Source organism: Podarcis raffonei, chromosome 1 (genome assembly GCF_027172205.1).
Source record: "Podarcis raffonei isolate rPodRaf1 chromosome 1, rPodRaf1.pri, whole genome shotgun sequence".
In the NCBI taxonomy this organism is placed as follows: Eukaryota; Metazoa; Chordata; class Lepidosauria; order Squamata; family Lacertidae; genus Podarcis; species Podarcis raffonei.
Genome location: NC_070602.1, coordinates 115,302,237 through 115,321,519, shown reverse-complemented (window position 1 = coordinate 115,321,519; position 19,283 = coordinate 115,302,237). Strand labels below are relative to the sequence as shown.

The 19,283-nt window shown below is 48.7% G+C and overlaps 1 protein-coding gene and 1 long non-coding RNA gene across 2 annotated transcripts in view; one reads left to right on the top strand and one right to left on the bottom strand.

Moving 5' to 3' along the window:
- The window catches only part of EVX2 (even-skipped homeobox 2), a 6,523-nt gene extending 344 nt beyond the window's left edge, over nt 1-6,179 (bottom strand). The window contains exons 1-3 of the mRNA XM_053410290.1: nt 5,734-6,179; nt 3,998-4,248; nt 1-2,386 (exon numbers count right to left, since the gene is read on the bottom strand). The exon at nt 1-2,386 is cut by the window's left edge and continues 344 nt beyond it. Of these exons, the coding sequence (XP_053266265.1) occupies nt 1,712-2,386; nt 3,998-4,248; nt 5,734-6,166 (1,359 nt within the window). The 5' untranslated portion in view covers nt 6,167-6,179 and the 3' untranslated portion in view covers nt 1-1,711. The remainder of the gene's footprint in view (nt 2,387-3,997; nt 4,249-5,733) is intronic.
- Nucleotides 6,180-9,280: 3,101 nt separating this feature from the next.
- LOC128424388 (uncharacterized) lies at nt 9,281-10,856 on the top strand. The gene is made up of 2 exons (XR_008333006.1): nt 9,281-9,525; nt 10,171-10,856. It is a non-coding gene; the product is annotated as an uncharacterized LOC128424388 (long non-coding RNA).
- Nucleotides 10,857-19,283: the final 8,427 nt, after the last annotated feature.

Sequence of the window (19,283 nt, the reverse complement as noted above, 5' to 3'; positions counted from 1 at the left end):
AGATGATAAGAACCGCGGTTTCCTTGTGCAGAATCACTTCCAAGGTAACAGATATAACATTAAATAACATACATTCTTTGCACCAAGAACAATGTTTTATGTTCCAAGTCTCTTATCTGTCTCTTCTAATGACTTCCCTTAGCGGGTTGTTAGTACTTGACAGCAGGTCTCCGCGCGGGGAACTCCCCCCCCCCCATTCCACATTCAAAGGAGGTCCATCAGAGAACATGATTGGCAATTTTCGTCATAATCTGCACATTATTAGCATCAAAATTGACACGGCAGTAACACCGGGTGTTTTTTCTTTATTTTATGCGCCTTTCTTCAAGTTCACGGAAGTCCCTCCAGGAAGTAGCAAAAGGGGGTTGGGTCTCTCCATCCCTTACCCCAGTGGTGGTTTGTCAGAGCCAAAGGCGTGTGACGAAATAATGCCGAGAAACATTATTTCCGCCCTCCTTTGGATTGAGTCCTTTCTTTGCAAATTAAAGTTTCATTAAAAAAAAAAAGACACGTTCGTTTGTTTGTTTTTAAACTAAAGTACCCGGAAGGTCAGTGATTCGAGGCAATGCCTCACCTGCCAATAAAGTTTCAAGTATTTCCCAGATAAATTGTGGACTATGGTGCTCGGAAAGCAGGAAGCTAAAAAATAATAATAAAAAACAGAACGTAAATCCCTCGCCCTGTTTCCTGGACGAGTATTGCTGTCAGTCTCACACTCCCTTTCCTTTTTACTGGCCGACCCTCAGCTTTCTCATTTGTTTACCGCCCTCCCTCCAAAAGAATAAGAAGAAAGTAGCCAGCCTTTTCCAGTTCAAGAGGGCAGGAGCAGAAGGAAACCATAATAAGAATCGCGTTTCCCCCTTCCTCTTCTCCTATAAAGCACCGGGTTTCTTTGCCCATCAGTCGCCACAGGCATCTCTGTGGCAAATTTCTGCTGGGTTTGTGTGCTTCGTCCTCAACCAGATCCCCACTAAATGCAGGAATTGGGGTTTGCCTTTGATATATATATATATATACTTTATATATATATATAGGTTTGTTTTAAAAGATGCCCAAACAATGCGTTTGAGTTGCGCCGCTGGCAAAAGCGCCGGCCTTCGAGATGGCTGCTACTAGAGCAACCATTGGCCATGCTGGCTTAACCCGCCGCTCAGCAACAACTCGGGCTGGCCACAGGTTAGCCATCCTTTCTGCAGAGGACCAAGGATAAGGTGCTGCTTAGGTATCCAGCCGTGCTAACCACCGTCGGCTGCAGGTCAGAGGCGCTCAAGAGCAGTTCCCATTGCTGCCAGCAGGGGGAGCGAGGCAGCACCCTCCGTAGCTTGGACGGGTGCATTGAGTGCAGAATGTCTAGAAACGATCGTTCTCCAATCCTAACAACTGGGGGTGCTTGTTGGGTGTGAGGAGGGGGCGGGGGAGAGAGGAAGCACAGAATGTTAAAAGGCCAGTATGTTTGGGGCTGCTCCCCACACCTTCCTCCTCCAACCACCCTCTCCCAGCAGCCATCTTTTTAAATCAGGGCCCTGAGAACAACAGCAAAACAACAATTATTAATTATAGTACTTAAAAAAAACAACACCTTTTTGCTAGAGTTCCAGTGTATGCCCGCCCCTCCCCTCCCCTCCGTTGTACAAAACGGTTCTCTTCTGCCCTCGGCCACCCCGGCTCAACAGCGCCTCCCACTGGCCGCCGGGGTGGGGGGGCTGGCTAGTTATCTGGTCAAGGCGGCCTCCTCCCGCTGGTCTGGGGAAGGGACGGCGGTCTTGCTGAGCACGGCGGCCGAGTAAGGCAGGAAGCCGCTCTCCGAGCGCTGCGAGGCGGCCGCCGCCGCCGCTCCGGCCGCGGTGCAGGTGAAATCCGAGCCGGAGGCGCGCGATCCCAGGGCTGCCGCGGCTGCGGCCGCCGCCGACTGGCTACTGTGGCAGCTGAGGCAGGAGCAGGGCGCGGAGCCGGCCGGAGGAGCCGTCGAGGCTGCGGCGGCTGCGGCCGCGGCTGCAGCTGCAGCGGCCGAGGCGGCGGCGCTGCTGTTGAGGCCGGCGGCGGCGGCTGCGGCGGGCGACTGGTACAGGCCCGGGTGTCTGAAGCTGCACAGCAGCTCGGGCCGGGAGTAAGGGTGCGAGAGGGCGCGGAAGGTGTCCAGAGGGCGGATGGAGGTGGCGAAAGGTGAGGCGGTGGCCCCCGACGCCGCAGCAGCGGCCGCGGCCGCCGTCACCCCGACGTGCGGGTAGTAGTGCAGGGGCACGTGGGAATGGAACGGGTAAGGCAGGCTCCCCGTGGCCGCCGCGTGGGTCATCATGTACGTGTAGAAGCTGGGGTCCGCCGGGTGGGGCCACGACATGGCCAGCCGCTGCCTCTTGTCCTTCATCCGTCGGTTCTGGAACCACACCTGGTGGAGTGCGGGGGAAGGGGGGAGAGAGGGGGAGATGTGGGGCAGCGAATAGGGAGGTGGGGGGGACACACAGAGGATAGGACGGCTTAGAAACGGCAGCAGATCCACAGCAGCGCGCCACGCTCCCTCCCTCTGCCGCGGGGTCAGATGCGAAGCCTGGCGCAGCCCTTGCGCCACGAGGCGCAGCTGGCAGTGCTAAGCCGCCTCCTCGCCAGGGACATTGCTTGCCCCACATGGCCTAAGTTAGGTTTTCGAACCAGCCTTAAACCTCCCCAACTTGGCTGGCCCGCTCGATTCAGGCTCTTCGCCGGGCTCCGCGCTTCTTCCGTTTGAACTTTTAGGCCGCAGAGATATGAAAATGGTTCTTTGCGCGCCGCCGGGGTCGGGAAACTTTCCCCTGCCGAGCAACCATCTCTGAGAAACTACCGTGGCTGCGCTGTCTTCGATCTCAAAAATGAAACCGTTCCCCCGCTCCCATTCCGTATTAAAATATAATCGGGGATGTCAGCCCTCTCTTATTTCAATTGAGCCTAACTGAATTCAGTGGGAGCACTGGGTTGCTGTTTTTTCAAAGTTATTCATTTTTAACAAACCTTTTCTAATAAACCATTTTTTAAAAAAAATTAAATGACCAAGATTGCAGATCAAGTTGCAAACCCTTATCAACGCTACATTTATTTTCAGCGACCAAAACAGGCAATAAGTCTCCATATCTGCTTATTGAAAAGGCTGAGAGTTTTGCCCACGGAAAATACCCTTTGCAACGAAATATATGGATGTTTCTGGTCTTCCGGTTTACATTGGCTCCCTTTCTGTTTATCCCATAGCGCACTATATAGCACGTGATTCAAAACCATTCATTCGGAAGCGATTTGGTCCGGCTACAGAAACCAAATGTTCCTGGTTTTTTTTTAAACCGTAAAAGCCAAACACGGTTTGATTACTGCAAAACTATTAAGGCTTCCATTTCTCCCGATTCTTTACGGTGTCGAAGGTAGGGCCTTCTCACCTCAGACTGCGATCCTAGGCACGTTTACCCGCGAGTAAGTAAGCCCGGTTGAACATAGTGCGACTTACTTCCAATTAAACTCGTCCAAGGATAGAGCGCAGCCATTTGCCTCTTCCTCTCAGATGAGGTAGAGAAGAATCAGCAAATGGAATAGAAACCATCTGAGGGAATAACGGCGTGTGATCCATTTCTAAATCGACTCCAGTTATTAAAAAAATATGTTTCACATTAACTGCCTTTCTCCTATTTTTTATTTTTTTATAAACCTTTTGAAAATTGCGAGAAACAATGGGAAAAGATTGTCTATCTCAGATGGGGCGGGGAGAGAGAGACGAGGTTGAAAATAGCTAAACAATCTGGTGGGAAGAGTGGAATTCTCTGCACGTTTATCTGGTGCCTTTTTCTATTCTCCTTGGCCTTGAAGAAGCGGAGGCTTCAAACGCGGCCTCTTTCGCTGCCCGCAAGGCCAGCTGGACCAAGGCTGGAGCTCTGGTGGTTTAAGAACCCGAAAGAAAAACAGAGCGCGCGCAAAGCCAGGAGCCCGCCGGCAGCCTCCCTCGCCTCCCGCAGCCCCGGCTTGCCCTGATACACTACTGTACCTTGATGGTAGTCTCCGGCAGGTTGAGAGCCGCGGCCAGCTCGCACCTCCTGGGCCGAGAGACATAGTTCTCCCGGTAGAACTCCTTCTCCAGCCGAGCGATCTGCTCCCGGGTGAAGGCGGTGCGGTACCTCCGCACTTGATCCGCTCCGGAGCTGGAGTTCCCCAAGGCGCTGCCGCCGTGAAGGCTGCTTAAACTGGAACCCGAGGACGAGGTGGTGGTGCTGGGCGTGGAGCTGCTCTCGGAATATCCTACGGAGCAACAACAATGACAGCAGTGAGAAAGCATCAAAGAGCGATGGCTCTTCTCCAGGAGAAGAAGGGATGAGCTGGCGGGCGGGTTTCAACCAAGCGGCAGGCGCCGCTGGCAATCTGGGCTCTCCCTGATAATTAATGCTGGCTGTCATGGATACAAATTGCCGCTGTTAATAGAATCAATAAAAGTTTCTTTTCTTTTCTTCCTTTTCTTTTCTCTTTTCTTTTTTAAACACGGCTTCATAAGCAAACTAGACGCCTTCTTGTGAAATAAATAAATGCAACTCTCTCTGCTCTGCGGAGCAAATTAACCGAGGAACAAAGTTAAGGCAGGCGTTTTCCTAAAAGCGTCCCTCCAGCGGAGACTTCGCTCGTCTTTTCCTGTCCCTGCTTCCCTTTACTTTTTATTTCGTGGAAACCAAATGGTGTCCCTAAAAACCCAAAGGCGTGCCAGTTCGCACTGTAAGTGAATTTCCTCGTAGGATACCTTTGGGCGAAAGGTAAACAGCCCCTGCGTCCTAGAAAGATTGATCTGTGGTTATAAATTTGCAAGTTGCCTCCAGTTAGGATCTATTTCCTAACGGACGCTTCGAAAAAGTTGCTACAGCGCTTTGAGAGATTACGCTGTATTAACTGTAGGATCGAAGTTAACAATGCCCAGAGAAATACTATTTTGGCTTGGGGGTGGGGCGGACATAGCGGGAAGGAGAAACACCTAATGCATTAAAAATAACGATAATACATAACTGCATTTTTAGTGAAAGCATCAAAGAGAAAGTCAGACAGACACACAAAAGAATCTTCCTAGGAATAGAAACTCGCGCTGGACTCTAAATGTAGCCTCTAATTGCCGTCTTGCAGATGCCCCGTTATGAGCTGTATTTTATAATTACACAGTACCAAAATTGCGCAAGAAACACCTGTCTACACACTCCGTAGAGAAACAGGCTGGTGTGTTTTTTCAATAAATAAAAAAACAAAACGGTGTAAGTGGCACTTGGTTCTCCAAAACAAACAGGAGAAATATTGTGGAAGATATGCCCAGATACACTCAGAAGGTGTGCAACGTTTGGTGGTCACAAATACACCATGACAGTCCTGTTCACTTCGGTATAGATTATAGAAACGCAGCGTGCGGGAGTGTGCAGGTCAGACTGGAGATCCCTTTAGCACCCTGGATAGACTGCCTGGTCTTGAGAAGCACAATAACACGCCAAAGAGGCTTCCACATTTGAATATCCATATTGTACCTGCCTGTTCCATAAAGGACCAGCTGACGATCCCTTGGTATTTAATGTGCTGCTTAAAATCCTGATCTTCTCCAGGAAAAGCTGGAGGGGGTGTCGGGGTGCCTTGGATTTCTCCCTATCTCCCCCCACCGCACCCAAGTTCTTACCCCAGTAAACGCCCGCTTTGGAGTGGGGTGGGGTGGTGGCGCCGGGGTAGACGGGGAGAGAGGGAGAAAGGGAGAGAGAGAGTTACCTTTGTTATTGTTTTCCTTCAGCTGGGAGGAAGTGAGGCTGGCGGGGGAGCGGAGCGCAGAGCAGCCCACCTCCACGTCGCTGTTCATATCTGCCTCTTGAGCAACTTCTGAGTAATGGCTAATCTTCTTCCTCCCTTCCGAGGGAGGCAGCTCCGAGGTGGCGACGCCGACGCCGCTTTCGCTGCTCTGGTGCTGAAGGTTGAATAAAGTGTCTATTTCGAATTTCCCTTTGGCAGGGATGTCCCCTAAAGAGGTGTGCAGAGAAGCGGAAGTCAGTCTCGGGCTCAGGCGGCCGCCGTGGGGCGAATTTTCGAGGGCCTCCAATACCACGTTGCCAGCCGAGTCGGACAAATTCGCCAGCCTTTTGCCAGCCGTGGGGCTGTGCAGCCCTCGTTCCATCAGGATCATCTCTTTTCTTATTCTTTCCATCATCTCTCAGCTCTTTCCCCCCCCTCCTTGGGGAAAAAAAAGTGTATATATATATATATATATATATATATAAATATATATATATGTCAAGGTTGCAAAGGGTTCGTCCTCCTAATGATGAGCCGTGCAGCAGGGGCTAATTCGCATTCAGCCCGGCGAGTGTCTCTAAATATTATTATTACCTCTTTTGGAAGGGGAGGCGTAAAAAAAAAAAGAAAAAAGGCGAGATGCAAAAGCGAAGGGAATGACTGGTCAAAATGACCCATACATCCTTCCTAGCCCCGAAATGTCATTCATCACGAATAGGGAGCGCTCGTCATTAAGGTACGGATGACGCTGGTCGAATAATCATTTATTGTAACAGGTTTATAAGCAAATAAATACAAGCTCCTGTCAACGGATAATGAAGGCGGCTTCGGAGCAGACAAATAGATCCAGGTAGGGAGGCAGAGGGAGAGAAAGAGAGGGAGAGAGAGAGAGAGACCCGGAGTGAAGAGAAGAGCAGCGCTTGTCCTTTGCTCGATCAGATCTTGCATGGATTGCTCTGGGGTTTGGCCTCTGGGGTGAAATTGACAGTCTGATTAATAAAACGAGCTGAGCAACATTTCCCCCTTCATTTAGGTGCATCATTATGCTCTGATTCCCCCCTTTCTTTCCTTTCCCCCTTTTTGCTTTTGTGTGTGTGTGAGAGAGTGAGAGAGAGAGAGAGAGCGCGTGTGCGTGTGTGTGTGAGCGCGCGCGCGCCTCTTGGCTTCTTAGCTCCTAACGATGCAAGCTTCTTTCTCGTTTGTCCTCCTCGGACAGAAACACGGGGGCTAAATGACAGGGGAGGCTTTGATTTCTAGGGAGGAGGGTTTCTCTCTCTCTCTCTCTCCTTAAAGAGAGAAAAGCTGCCAAGGTGTGTGTGTGCGAGAGAGAGATCCCACATTCAGTCCTCTTTTAATCACCTTTCCTTCCTATTTAAGAAAGCACGCATCCAAGACGTCCCAGGAAGAAATCGACTCGCCCTTTCCACCGGGACAAACACACACACACACACACACACACACACACACACGGACCTCCAGACTTAAATAACTATTTCTGCAGATACATACCAGCCCAAAAAGAGCATCTATCGCGAGCTACAGCCTGTGCGCGCAACCATTAAGAATAATCCAAGGGGATCTCAGCGTTATTTCCTTAACTCACCCGCAAACCATATATATATTTGTGTCTATGTGTGGTGGTAGTGGGCAGGCGTGCGGGGGGTGGGGGGAGGGGTTTTTTTTCTTCCTTTCCATAATCCTGTTTATTGACGGAACTAGTCTAAAGTCCTTCCTTCGCCTCTGGCTCAAAATCCTCTCCCTGGTGGAATGACGGGAAGCAAAAACAAAAGGAAAGAAAAGTTCGGCGGAATCTTAAAGACATGATTCAAAGCACCAGAGAGGAGTAAAAAAAAAAATTCAAAAAAAAATAATTCATTAATATATTCATTCAGCCATTCTCTGCCTAGATGTTTCTCTCCAACCTCCTCCACCCCTTCTAAAACGAAGCCCTGATATATATATTTAACGCTTTTGGTATATATATATAAAAGGCCTGGATTGCAAAGGCAAATAGCGAGAGCCGCCATTCTCCTCGGCCTCCTCCAACTCCCCTTCCAGCCACCCTCCTTCCCTTGTGTAAAGTTACCTGCCTCTCCGTTTCCTCCCCTCTCTCTTTCTCTCTTGGTTCGGAGAGATTCCGGGGAGCAGCCAATCTCTCTGGGCGCCCAGCGGGACGCGCGGGGCCGCGATTCGCCGGCCCTTCCTCTCGGAAACTCTCTCTCCGGCGAGAACTTTGATGGTAATATAATGACGCCGAGGGCAAACGAAGATAAAGCCGGCTGTCATTAGCATCCTGGGAGCACCTCCTCGGGAGGTACAGCGCCCAACCTTTTTTCCACCCGAGGAAAGCCTTACTGTTGGGGGTTTCCCTTCTCTCCCCACCACCTGTGAGATTCTGCTAAAGTTTATATTTCTGGCTGGGGGTGGAATCCGATGGAAATGCCTCTCCCGCGATACGGTAACACCTCCGCCACACACACCTAGAAAAATGCACTCTTCTTTCAAGCAGAGGAGTGCCTGGTGCTTGATCTGATACGAAAAAGCTTCCTTTCAAAAGGAACAGGGCGCGCCAGTGTTAGGGCCCGATCCAAGCTAAACGAGGCTGCAGTCCTGCTACATACTCACCTAGGGTTAAGCCCCATAGGACTGTCAGGGGCTTTACTTGCGAGTAGATGCGCAGAGGCTTGCGCTCTGAAGCGCTTTCAAATCCCTTTGATTCCAACAGTGCAGAGCTAAGCAGGTCCGCCATTAAAATGTGTTCAATTTCTGACTTAGACGTGCTTTTAATGTGCATGATGTTGACCCATTTCTCCCAGATGTTGGGTGTACCCTGGATAAAGTCCAGGGCTCTTTAGCCAGAGGGCAAGTAAAGGGCATTGGTGCTCTCACTTGCGCGCCCCTGATAAGATCAACTTTCAGTGTGCTTAGGATGGTGTTGCCACGGATTTCTGAAGAACACCTGGATCCTACGTAATAATTTCCCCTAAAGTGACTCAGAAGTGTTTGTGTGTGTCTGAGTAAGTGAGGGAGTGAGAAAGAAAGAAAGAGAGTAGTTTGGTCCAAGATCCTCTTAAAGGCTTCATGGAATATTAACATTAAATTGATTCTACACATAATAGCCAGATTTTTATAAATCCAAACCCCCATCTCTGTTAGTTCCTGTGTTAAGGCTGTTGTTGCAAAAGCAAGGAAGGCCCAGTGCGCGCCATACCTTTAAAATACATATTTAAAGCACATTCCTCCCATCTCACAAAGAATCCTGGGAACTGTAGTTTGCTAAGGGTGCTAGGAATGTCAGCTCTGTGGTGGGCAAACTACAGTTCCCATGATTATTATTTTTGGGGAGGGGTGTGTTCTCTTGGCAGTCCAAGAGCCCAGCGGCGCCTGAACGTTTATTACGTCATAAGCTTTCCTGGACTGGAGAAGCCACAGGACTCTAAGTCATGAAAACTTCCGCCACAACCAGTGTGTTAGTCAAGACTCTTTACCATAGATTTGTGGAGTTGCAAGGGGCCACGAGGGTCATCTAGTCCAACTCCCTGCAGTGCCCAATGTGGGGCTCGAACCCACGACCCTGAAATTAGGAGTCTCTTGCTCAGTTACTGACGGAGCTATCTTCGTTGCTCTTGTTGGGTTTCTTCCCCTTCCCAGGTCAACTGTTCGAGATCGGTTGAGGCTCTCTAAGGGGGTCTGTTCTTCATTAAACCCCATCCAACCAATTAAGGCGAGCCTTCGGTGGTTGCCCGAAGTGCGAATTTCGCTGTAGAAGCCTGGGTGCGTATTACAACAGGAAAGGATGAAAATGGCAAACAAATTGGAAACAGAGCATGCGCTTGTCCGTAGAGGCATTTGAGAACAGGATCTCCTATTACTGAGCAACATTCAAGGTGCAAAAATTGCATTTCTGTGCGATCCTCTATTGCTACTATTAAAACCCCTCCCTTTCTCAAAAGCACACAAGGAAGTAGAAGCGGATAACGGTGCGGTTAGGAATTAACCTCTTCCTGTCTGATTGACCAAATGCCCCTATCCTGACAAGCGTCCCAGAGCCCACCCGGTGACTAAACTACGACGACAGCAGCAATCTGCTCTCTGGCAGTCACTCTCCCGTTTTAAACTGGAGCAGAAACCAGTTCCGAGATGTTGTTTTTCTGAGTCCACACAACTCTCTCTACGTCCCTCCCTCCCTCCCTCCCTCCCTCCCTCCCTCTCTTTTGCTGGGATCCTATAAAAATTCCACAGAACTTGGAATCCGCCAGATTTCCGCGTGAGCGTTCTTGACTGTAGACTAGGCCTCCGAGTTTTGCATATCAGAGGATCGCCAGCAAAAGAAACCCTAAACCTAATAATAATAATAATAATAATAATAATAATAATAATAATAAATACTATAAGAGTGATGCTGTCCTCTCTAAACAGACAAGAAACACCATTTGGCTCTGGCTTGGAGAAGACATGCATATCTATTTCCGAGGAAGCTTTAGCCACCGCGTGGGAGTGAGTAACCAACCAGTTATAAAATGGTAAGCGGAAATCTGCGGGCGGCTTTATTGCTGTCGTTTGGCGCCCCCATCCGTTTTCTCAGCGGCGTTAACACGCGCGATATAATTATTTTACTTCTTCTCCCGGACCCCCTTTCCTTCGCCAGCCTAAAACCTTCAGAAAACCGACGTCTTCAGCACCCTCTCCTAGAATCACGAAGCCCCCCCCCCTAACCTCCGAATTGATTTCCAACCCAGCCGTCTCCTGGCCCTTCTCCTTTCGAGGAAAATAGCTGCGGTGCCGAGCGCGCGTTTCGAACTGAGACCCTTCAGCCGAAGGAGGGCTGCAATCGTCTGGACTCCCCAACTCCCCTTTATTAGTGTTATTTTATATTTTGCACCTTTTAAAGAATAGCAGTCCTCGAGTTTATGTGAGACCTCTTTCAAAGTTTGGCTCTCTTCTCGTGAGAGGGGAAAGTTTAGTGCGCGCCGTAAAAGGCAGTTTAATAATCATCAGCTAAGTAGATATTGCGTAACGACGCCGACCGCAGCCAATGGCAGCTGGTCATTACTCTCCAGAAAGAAAGCAAAATAATACTAATAAAGTCGTTATTTGATGTTTTATATTCCTAGACAACTCGATTAATGGGCTCGAAGGCTCTTTAGAACTATTCTTCGTTTAGGAAACTATTTCTGGGGGTTTAGAGTTGTTGCTCTTGTTGTGTGTGTGTATGTTTTTAAAGACATTTTAGAAATGGGGAATGTTAGCAGACAAATGTACAGGGCTGGTTTTGCTTGCACCGTGTTGACTCAGTTGTCCTTATAAGTTTTATGTAGCTGCTACGGCCTGAAGCCAAGCTTTAAAATAACCCCCTCTCAAAAACTGAGCCCTGAGACATCAAAGAATAAGCGACCCTTGTTTGTTAACTTTTAATTGAGGAGGTCTCATCCGACTTAATTGAAATGGAGCGCAGGTTTCAAGTGGGACCGAAAGCCCCGGCAGCTTTTAAAGAGTCAAAGTGTTCATAGGAAGGGAGGCTGAGTAAATATTTGTTTCCCGTCTTTACTGCGGGTCCTTTGAGGTGAACTGCATAGCGTTGCTTCTGGAGCAGGTAATAAACAGGGGCGTCCCCGCAGCGGAGTCTCCACACAGAAGCCTGTCTTGGAAGTTCTGGCTATGTTTACATCTGTCTAGACCCTCCAATGCCAGACCGTCTGGGATGAACTTGGTTTCACCGCGAGTGTCAGCAAGAACAGGGCGGGTCAAACGGGAGGTCAAGCTCGCTTGGGTTTCTCTCAACCTCGGGAGGAGGGCGATAGGTCAGGTGCTTCCCCCCCACACAAGAGGAGAAACCCGCGCCTTCTCCGTGGTATTATAGGGCGCTCAGCGCTCATAGGATTTTTAACATGCACCCTTCCAGGGTCCCGAAAGCGTTCAGATTATGTTTCTGCTTTCTCCTTTCACCACCGGGACTGCTGCTGCATCTTCAGTTCTCAATTTATTCGCCAGGGGCTGCGCGTACAGGAGCGCTCGTGGGGATGTGTAGGCGCACACACCCGCGCCAACCAGGGCAAGCTCACAAACGCGTACAGGCGCAAAGACTGCGCAACAGTTACGAAGGACGCTGGTATATGGGGAACACCGGAGCAGCCCACTTGTTTAAATAAATAAGCATATAAAACACACGCCCACAAGTGTCATATTTATTTATGTTTGTATATGCATATGTGTGCGTGTGTATGAGTGAGAGAAGTAGATGAGATATATTTTTTTAAAAAAGATAAATATAGGGAATCCAGAAACCAGTAGAAGAAGAGTTTGGATTTGATATCCTGCTTTATCACTACCCAAAGGAGTCTCAAAGCGGCTAACATTCTCCTTTCCCTTCCTCCCCCACAACAAACACTCTGTGAGGTGAGTGGGGCTGAGAGACTTCAGAGAAGTGTGACTAACCCAAGGTCACCCAGCAGCTACATGTGGAGGAGCGGGACGCGAACCCGGTTCACCAGACTAAGAGTCCACCGCTCTTAACCACTACACCACAGTAGAATAAGTAGAATAAATAACATTCGCATCTGGGACAAGGGCCACACGCAAACCTCTCCCACTGCCTCTCCAGCCACTCGGCCTGTCTGGTACCCCTCCCCTGGCTTTCTCCACACACACACATATACACACACCCCTCTTATTTCTCTGTCCACTTCGTGCATCTGATGGAGAATTCTGCCCTGCCTAGGAAATCCACCATGAAACTACTGAAGCCCGAAGCGGCTTTTGCTTTCTTCAACACTCTGATAGTACAATACAAAAAAAAACAACACCCAATAATAATGCAAGAACAAAGACTCCAGGTGGAAGGCCAAGGTAATCCAGTAGATTCCCTGTCCTTGTCTCTCCTCTAATTAGAGGTAAGCGTTAGTTGTCGATGCACACGCGATTATCTATCCTGCAATGCCTGGAGAAGAGGTTGAGGTTTGGTTGATTTATTGGAAGACAAAGGATAGAGAAGAATTTCTAGCATCTCCCCCAGCCCTTTTCCTCTTCTTCCTCTTGCAGTAACCGAGGTAAACTTTGAGGCTTCACGTTTCCTGCTAGCAGGACAGTCGAGCACAAACCGACGTCCACCAACATTCCGAACCCTTACAGGAGAACTTGTAGGGCCATCTAGTGGTCAGGTTTGGGTACTTCCGGCTTCTAATGGAATGGTTGGAAGAAGGTCCGACTTCAAATAAGAGTCTTCCACCTCAGTTTAAGGAAATAAGCCGTAGATATGTGTTTGTGCGTGCGTGTATGTACACAGACACAGACACAGAGAAAGAGAGACGCAGAGCGTGTGTTGAAGAACTGCTGCCGAGGAGTTTTCTGGACTTCTGCGGAAACTTAAAACTGCAATCCGATCAGGGGTGTCAACTTGAATAAAACATTGGTGGGGGACACAGATAAGCCCCTCCCCACATAATCGATCGCACACCCCATTTGAAATGCCAATGCCGATCAACTTTAGGGGCTCCTGGCCCCTCTTAAATATTTTATTTGGCTCTTAAGAGTTGGCTCCTATGAATCCGATACACAGTTACCTGTGAGAAAGCCCCGCTGAACTCAGTTAAGTTTACTTCTAAGTAGACGTATATGGGGCTGCACGATTACGCTTCTCTATTAATGCGTTCTGCAATAGCAGGCATTATCCTTGGTTTGCGTGCGATCCGGAAACATTCAGATCCATATCCATGGGAGGTTTTCGTGTTGACTTCTGTAGGGCGAGGCTCGCACTGAACTGGGAACTGCACATCAGCGAGGGGTATAATGCGCTTCGGGTACGTGCTGAAGAGGGCTCTAATATATCTTGCAATGCTTATAGATGGAAACAGGTCTTAATCAGCAAACATTTTAGCTGAATTATACTGAGGTGGGAATAACTCAGAAGGCTGAGATCCTATGCACACACACACACACACACACACACACACACTTTAAGAACTAAAACGTTAAAGAAGAGCCCTGCAGGATCAGGCCCGGCATCCTGCATTCTCACAGTGACCACCAGATACCTATGCGAAGCCGGCAAGCAGGACACAAGCGCAAAAGCGTTCTCTTCTCTGACTCTTCGGCTGATATTCAGAATAATGCTGCCTGGTTAAATGGCACCAGCGTTCTGGACCAGAGTCCGCTTCATCAGATGTGTGGAATGTTGCCCAAAGTTCCCAGGTGAATGCGTACACGTGGGTGCACTTGGGAACAAGCCCCATGGTGCTCAGTCGGACAAAGCGAGCATGCAGGGAACAGGGCTATTGCCAATCTCTGCTGCTTTCCGTCAATTCTCCCAGTTCAGTCTGAGTTACCTACCTTAACTGCTAACTTCAGGATTTGCAGGCGAACTTCAGTTTGAGGTCACAATCAGGACACCGTCCAGCCAAAGCCGTTTCTAAGAGAGGCTGAAGAGGGCGCTGACATCTCCCCTCGAAATGAAGCGGCCTTTTGGCTGGACAGTAACCAGGGTTGATCCACTGTTGATATGGCACAACCCCAGCAAGTAAAACGGGATTTGTGAAGTTAGGCGGCTTTAATTTTGGAAACCATTCCTAAGTTCCCTTGAATTCAGCTGGGAGAGATCAAAACGCTTGAGAGACTTTCCCATTAAAAACCAGCGGGTCTTGACACCAATGCGTCTTGCACCGTCAGTTTTGCCATGCACTCCTAGTCTGGTGGTAAACCCAGAAACGGTCTGTGTGGACGCGCCTGCCTTTTTTCTTTTTTAACAGCGATTTATTCCTTTCTTTAAAAATCAGGATTGCTAATGTCAGCCTACAGCCACTTGCTTGGGCACAAACCTTACTGAAGTCACCGCGGCCTTCTTCTTAGCAGGGATGTATAGGATCGCGCCGGAAGTCATAATTCAAACATTGTAATATGTATGTAGCGGCAATATATCAGTGACACAAGATACGTGGGGGCTGGACCGCTCGCTTTTCTTCTTTACAGTTGTCTGTCCAATATACAGTGGTACCTCGGGTTAAGAACTTTATTCGTTCCAGAAGTCCGTTCTAAACCTGAAATGGTTCTTAACCTGAGGCGCGCTTTTGCTAATGGGGCCTCCTGCTGCCGCTGGCACGCGATTTCCGTTCTTATCCTGGGGGAAAGTTCTTAACCTGGGGCAACCACTTCCTGGTTAGCGGAGTTTGTAACCAGAAGCGGCTATTACCCGAAGCGTGTGTAAACCGAGGAACCACTGTAGTACAATTCAGTTACACCTCAGCGGACCGGAAGTTTATGGAAATAGAGGTAGTGAAAATCCTAACCACTTCAGAGGGAGAATTCTGCACTGGATTGCAAATAAGTAAACAAATAAACAAATAAATAAATAAACAAGCAAACAAGCAAACAAATACATGAGTGTGGTAAAGCAACCATATATTTACAATAGTTCCTCCCCCTCCACCCCCCTCCTTTCCCTTGCTTACTACATTACTGAGGGCAACCCATCCTTTCTCATACAGGAGTTTGGGGGGGGGACCTCAGCCGTTTTGCGCAAGTAGGACACAAAATTTGGTCAGGGTGGAATCCCTGATTCAGATTTGCTGAATAAACGGAATGACCTTCCTGCGCTGGTGATGATAACCACTTGCACCGAAGTAATAAATATATTTTAAAAGTCCCATTGACATAATTCCTAAACCAACTTATCCGCAATGCATTTTAAGACGCGGGTGATCGAAATTAAGGTCAAGACTTTTCATAAAGAAGATGAATTGGCAGCGGGCAGGACATTCGATCCTCTCTTGCGCACGAGGTTATCTGGCTCGGGTTTTTGTTGCGTGTCCCAGCAAGAGGCGGCGCTTCCGGGTCCACTCACTTGGAAACGGGTCAATTTAAATGGAGCCATTGGGAACTTGTGCTTAGGAGATAAAAGCCGAGGGATGTGCTTGGGGTGGGTCGCCGAAAGACTTAAAACAGCCTTTAATTAGGAAATGGCTCTGCATAGCGATTGGATTAGGTCGCTGCAGATATTAGGGAGGGAAAATGAGGTAATTTCTCCTCGAAGCACAAATCACAACTTCTTCGCGGGGTTGTGTGTGTGTGTGTTTCTCTTTTCCTAGGAAGCCCCTCGTTCCTTTCACTGCGTCCCTAACAAAATCGTTTCTTCTGATGCCTGCGCCATTTGCAAATGGAAAATGTAAGGCAGATATGATGTCAGCTGCACACACGTTGACTTAATGCCAAGGGGGAGAGGGAGGGGACGGAAAGGGATTCCCGAAAGGGGGTGTTGCAAACGGAATAAAGCTCCGCCAGAATGCCCTGGTGCCTCTTCAAATATGCCAGTCTTGTTAGACAAGTTGTTTTCCGAGCATTGCCGCCTCCTCGTAATCTCAGCCAGCCATCCCCATTCCTTGCGCGCACAGAACCATAGGTCAACACGACCCGGCCTGTCATTCTGCAGCAGTAACCTGTGGATCATTGCAGCCGCTGTTGACTCCTCTGGAATGAAACTCAGCCCCAGTCCGAGCAACAGGTTTTGATCAAATGAGAAGGGCGGCAGGGTGCTTTTCCTACCTACCTTACAAAGTACCTTTGCCTGGTTGACCTCACTGTTTTGATTCCCATTCGCGGTCTCCCGCACCCGCGTGGTCAGACCCTCAGTTTTCCCCACACCTCATAACACTACCTTATCACCTCGCTGGAATGGATGAGGTCAAGCCGTGTTCGGGGCTTGTGGAATAAATGGTTCCCCAAAAAAGTGTGGGTGCGGGAAAAGGCTCCCCCAACCCCGACCGCTGACAGCGACGATCTCTCCTGCAATGAAAAACACTGAGGAACGTATAGCAAAATGATAAGACACGATCCAGCCACAATTTAACGCTCTGGGAAGCCTAATGATTCTATTGGAGGAAAGTAACCCTCTCCAAGGAAGACTGCAGTCCTTATGCCCCTAGGAGGAAGCACCATTGAACACAATGGGAAATATTTAAGTCCTAGTAAATACTGCCCCCGAGTAAGCCGGCTGAATCCTTTTCGAAGGCCTACCTCTGGCTGCATCGTGTCCGGAATCTATTTATTCTACTTCTGACTCAAATGTTGAGCAGGATTGCAACTGTGTTACATAAACACCTTTATCCTAACCACGTACATCCAGGCAGGCCGTAGAAAGACTCCAGCTTGAATTTGGTGGCAACCTTATTCTGTTCCGATATTTCTATTATTTCGGAATATAAATGTGTCCTTAACTGTATGCAATTAAGAAAGAAAAGGGGGGTGGAGTTCAGCCGAGTGGATTTTTTAAAAATATTTTTTTGTTTACGTCGTGCCCTTAGTAACCACTTCCTAATTACCGACTCCTTTACACGTCCTGGAAACAAACAGAAATCGGGTTTAGACAGGAGTGAACTTCGTGACCTTTGTCAGTTTCACTTACTAGCGCGCTCCGTTGATTAGGAGGATCGGCAGTCAGTGAAGTTAAGCGATCGAGACTTAATGAACGTGAACTTGTGTTTGCTCCCAGCCGGGTGCTGCTGTCGTTATTGGCACGGCTTTGTCATTCCTCGCTCTTGCCTCGGAAACTGCCAAGAGTTATTAGGAGGGCTGCAAACCATGGCGAATAGACCTCTCATGACCCGCCCGGCCGGTTGCTGCTTCCATTTGCCGAGTGATTCTCAGAAGCCGCGGCTGCAGGTTTCTTTCTTCTCCTGTTGCACAAAGCGGCCTCTTTCCCTCGCTGCGAATTCTTTTCGGATCCGAAGCCGAACCAAGCGCCTGTCCACCCACACCCTTTGCCGGAGTCTTTTCGCAGTCCTATTTTAGCCTTTCTGCTTGGATATAAATATCTCTTTCCACTCAGGGGGAAAGGAGCCATCCCCCTTTTCCTTACAATGGTTTAAGCACTTTTAAGACATGTTTTAAGACTTGAGTGTTCTTTAAAAGCATTTTGCCATATTCCGGGGATTTCTCTCTCTCTCTCTCTCTCTCTCTCTCTCTCTTTCTTTCTTTCTTTCTTTCTTTCTTCTCTCTCATTCTTCCTACCTTCCTACTTTCCTATTCTATAGCCTGCTGATAAGCTCCTACAACCAGAAAGTCCATCGACCAGGGAGGGTAAAATAAGCGAGGGGGTTTATTCGATTCTGTGCGCATCTAACACCCCAGACCCGCATATCTGCGCGATGCTCGTGGGAACTGCAGCTTAAAGAGCGGGCTTTAGGAAGATCCCCGGCAACTCCGGAAAGCCAAGGGGACGAAGTAAGGCTGCTAAGGTTAAATTTACCGGGATTTACTCGCGGGCAACCATGCCTAGGATCACAGCTGAATCCTACGAATTTTGTCTCTGGACTAAAGTCCCTGGGAGGTTTGCAGCCACGTAGGTCGACTGCGTAGAAGCTGACACTGCGTTCAACCGGGCTTGCTCCCAGGTAACTTTATGAGAATCGAGGTGTAAGGAAGGCGTAAACAGAGCCCTACCTTGCCCGTAACCGCATAAATAAATAGGGAGCTCTGGCACTGTTTTCACTGTATGAAACCGGTGCGCACACTCGCATTTTAACTTTTCTGAGCTCCAGCTTCTGCTCAGCAGCAGGAAGATTCTCCTTAATCTTCACCCTCTTGAAAGCTGCACTAAAGAAGCCCGACGAAGTGACTTGTGACCCCTTAAAGACAACTCTTTTGTTGCTTTTAGCTCCAAATGACCCAGGGCTGAACCCATCTGGAAACTAAGCAAACTCACCGGTTCCTTAGAGCCCAGTGATTCAAATCCAAAGCCCAAGAAAGTGAATCTCAGATTTGGTTGCTGATGCAGGGATACAGCGGGCTGAGAGGTAGACCTGCTGCCGTTTGTGTCTGTGCAATACAGTGTTGCTGTGCAGAGATATGTCTATCATACAAAAATACATGTATTGTGTTATACGAATTAATGCATAATGTCCTCTCACGCCTCTACACGTTCTCGTGCTCTTAACAATTAAGTTAGGCTGCAGCTCGAAAGTACTTAGTGAAACAAATTGGGAGACAGGGAATTAATGAAACCAGTGCGACTTACTTAGGTGCAAACTGAGTTAGGATCGGTGTTCAGCTTCAAATCATGGCGCCACCGGTGCATTTCGGACAAGTTACGTTTCAGGGAACTCTGGTAAGCACCTCTACCATTAAAACCCCATTGAAGAGAACAGTTTGGGTCGAGGCATCAGAGGAAAGCAGAACTAGGACAGATGAGCTGTTGTTGAGAACATTTCCCCCCTCAAATTACCGCCTGGTATCTTAGCTGGCCTGGGCGATCTGGAGCTGAGAACCATGTCCACATAACATTTAAAGGCAGCGTAGACAGGGTTTCTATTTCCCGCCTCAGTCTCCTTCTTTATCTATGAATAGATAATTTTACAGAGGTCCTATCCAGGGCCGAAATGTGCGCGCGTGTGCGTTCTGATATTCTGTAAACAGGATCCCAAACTGGAATTTCTCCTTGTGAACTGGTTCGAAATTGATGTAACCCCCCCTCGCCCGAGGTTGTCAAGAGAAGGAAGGAGGGGGAGGGTCGTCGGCATTTATTAATATTTCAGTCTTATTCAATCCCT